At 49.6% G+C, this 2263-nt stretch overlaps 1 protein-coding gene across 1 annotated transcript; it reads right to left on the bottom strand.

The window, feature by feature from the left end:
- Positions 1–1150: 1150 nt before the first annotated feature.
- LOC119397152 (uncharacterized) lies at positions 1151–1975 on the bottom strand. Its single transcript, XM_037664590.1, has one exon. It carries the CDS (start codon positions 1973–1975, stop codon positions 1151–1153), a length of 825 nt encoding a protein of 274 aa, XP_037520518.1.
- Between the last annotated feature and the right edge of the window lie 288 nt (positions 1976–2263).

The following is a 2263-nucleotide window of genomic DNA, read 5'->3' on the forward strand; positions in this document are numbered from 1 at the left end:
TGTGGTCACGTGATAAGGATATGTACAAACCCTGTCAATGGCTGCTGGCATTTTTCACATTGCGGCATGTCTTCCTTTCTAAGCAACAAGTTGTGTTGTGAGGTGGAGGTGCCCCATTCGAAGTTCCTGCATAGAATAACCTTCACTGAACCGTTGTTGATTGATAGCACGTCTTCCATTCGGCCTATTGTGGGCTTCACCAGATGAAGCTTATTAGTTGTACAGGAGTCCCCACTGTTGCTGCCATTTCGATAACACCGCGAAGCGGACAGCACGCTGGCTATCTTTTGTAGGGAATATTTATGTTTTTAATGGCATTTTGTGCTGCTAGAGATGCACATACGTCTGCCTTTTCATTGCCTGGGATCCCTACGTGACTTGGGACCGAGCAAAAAACGGATGCTCACACCAGTACTGTTTAATACAATCATGTTTAAAATATCACCGATTAACGGTTCACAATCAGATTTTAGATTTATCGCCTGTAGTGCACTTAATGAATCAGTGTATATGACTGCTTTTTTTGTGTTTACCTGTTGATGATTTTTTGCACTGCTTCCCGTAGGGCGTAGACTTCGGCGCTGAAAATGGACATGATATGAGGCACTCTAATGCTCATAGCACTTTCCTCCATCACAACTCCGACTCCGACGTGGTTTTTTAGTTTTCGAGCCATCCGTGTATACCTCGGTATAATCTTTGTATTTATCCTGAAGTGCGCGGAATTCCTGGTTAGGTGCTCCTGTGCGGTGTCTTTTTTCTTCAGACGAGCCAGTGAAAGATCACAAAGCTGCGTCAGATCCGACCACGGCGGCAGTCTCGGCGGTTCTGGGTGATATTATAGCATCATTAGAAATGTCATATGCGTGGCAGTGCTCTTCGAAAAGTAGAATGAGTGGTTTGATGGAGTGTTGTAAAATATGCGGCACAAATAACAGCCGACGCGGACTTACAAGCTCAAACAGGACGTTTATTAGCGTCCGCATGGAGCCCAGAACCGTCAAGATTGCCCCTTCGTTCTTGGTAGAACGCGCTCACGCGCCGCTGGGCCAAAGCTCGTCTTCTTCTTCCAGCAGGCTGAACGCGGGAAATTCAACACATTCCCGGCCGCGCAGTGGTGTCTCGTCCGTACGGTCAGGCGCTTGCTGTATTACCTCCGTACGCGTCGATCCTTCCGCTTCCTCGACGTGGCCTGAAGGTGTAAGCCTTCTATTTTTTCGAACTCCTCCTTCAGTTGCCGAAGCTTCTCTCGTGCTTTGGCATGGAGACTGAGGACGTCCTCTCCTGCCAGATCGCGTATGTAGGCGAGCAGGTCCACAGGGCTCTCAGCACATGGTGCTTCGACGGTTTCAGCAGCAGGCATCTGTTGCCAAAACGGTCCAGCGATGTCCTCACGTTCAGGTTTTATTTGCTGGGAAGGCAGTTCTGTATTCTTGGGTCCGATTCTTGCAGCACTTGATGAGGTTGCGTCTTTTCGTGTGTGCAGTGAGGGACGCTCTTGAATTTGCTGGATGGCAGCACAGTCTTGCATGCGCAACCAATCATCCTTCGGGCGATTCTTCAGGCTACCCAATTGTGTCAGACTTCCAACAGTCTGCGGATGCAGACACGACACACGATGTCCTGGCTGTTTCTTTTCTGTCTCCAATTCAGCATGGCGTTGTTCCTCTACCAACTGGTGCATCTTGATCAGTAGGGGGGAAATCAGTCTGAGCTTCTCCTCCGACACAAGCAGCCGCTTGAGCACCTCGTCCAGCTCCTGAGTCAAGTTCTGTATTTTGGACTCGTACTCCATCGGCACGTGTGCCTGAGCAGCTTCCCTCATGACTTTCTCCAGATTATCTTCAAAGTTCTCACGAAAAGTTTGCCTCTCAGAAAGCAAGCGTTGAAGCTCTTTCAGCTTGTTTTCATGGGCTCTGTGCTCCCGCTCACGAGCAGTCTGCTCCTCGCGCAACTTCAGTCGCAGCTCGGCCATCTTAGTTTCCATTGAAATGGCCTGCTCGTTCACGTTTCTTAGAGCTTGAGCTTCATGCAGTGCGTAATCTTTCGCCTGGATGACTCGCTTTTGGCTAGCACGAAAGGGCGGCTCCAGGCTCTGACTTTTGCGTATTGGAACACGCTCTCCGAGTCGAGTATCATATCGCTGGAGTCTTCCTTTTTCCTTGCCGATGATTCCGCGGAATTCTTCTGCAGGGTCGAGTTGGGTTGGTCATGTCCGTTAGTCGGGGGTGAAAAGTCTTTGATGATTTGGGGTCCGTGCTGC

Source organism: Rhipicephalus sanguineus, chromosome 6 (genome assembly GCF_013339695.2).
Source record: "Rhipicephalus sanguineus isolate Rsan-2018 chromosome 6, BIME_Rsan_1.4, whole genome shotgun sequence".
Lineage (NCBI taxonomy): Eukaryota > Metazoa > Arthropoda > Arachnida > Ixodida > Ixodidae > Rhipicephalus > Rhipicephalus sanguineus.

Bases quoted from the DNA above. Each gene is read 5' to 3' on its own strand.
- LOC119397152 (XM_037664590.1), bottom strand. From the start codon at position 1,975: ATGGCCGAGCTGCGACTGAAGTTGCGCGAGGAGCAGACTGCTCGTGAG.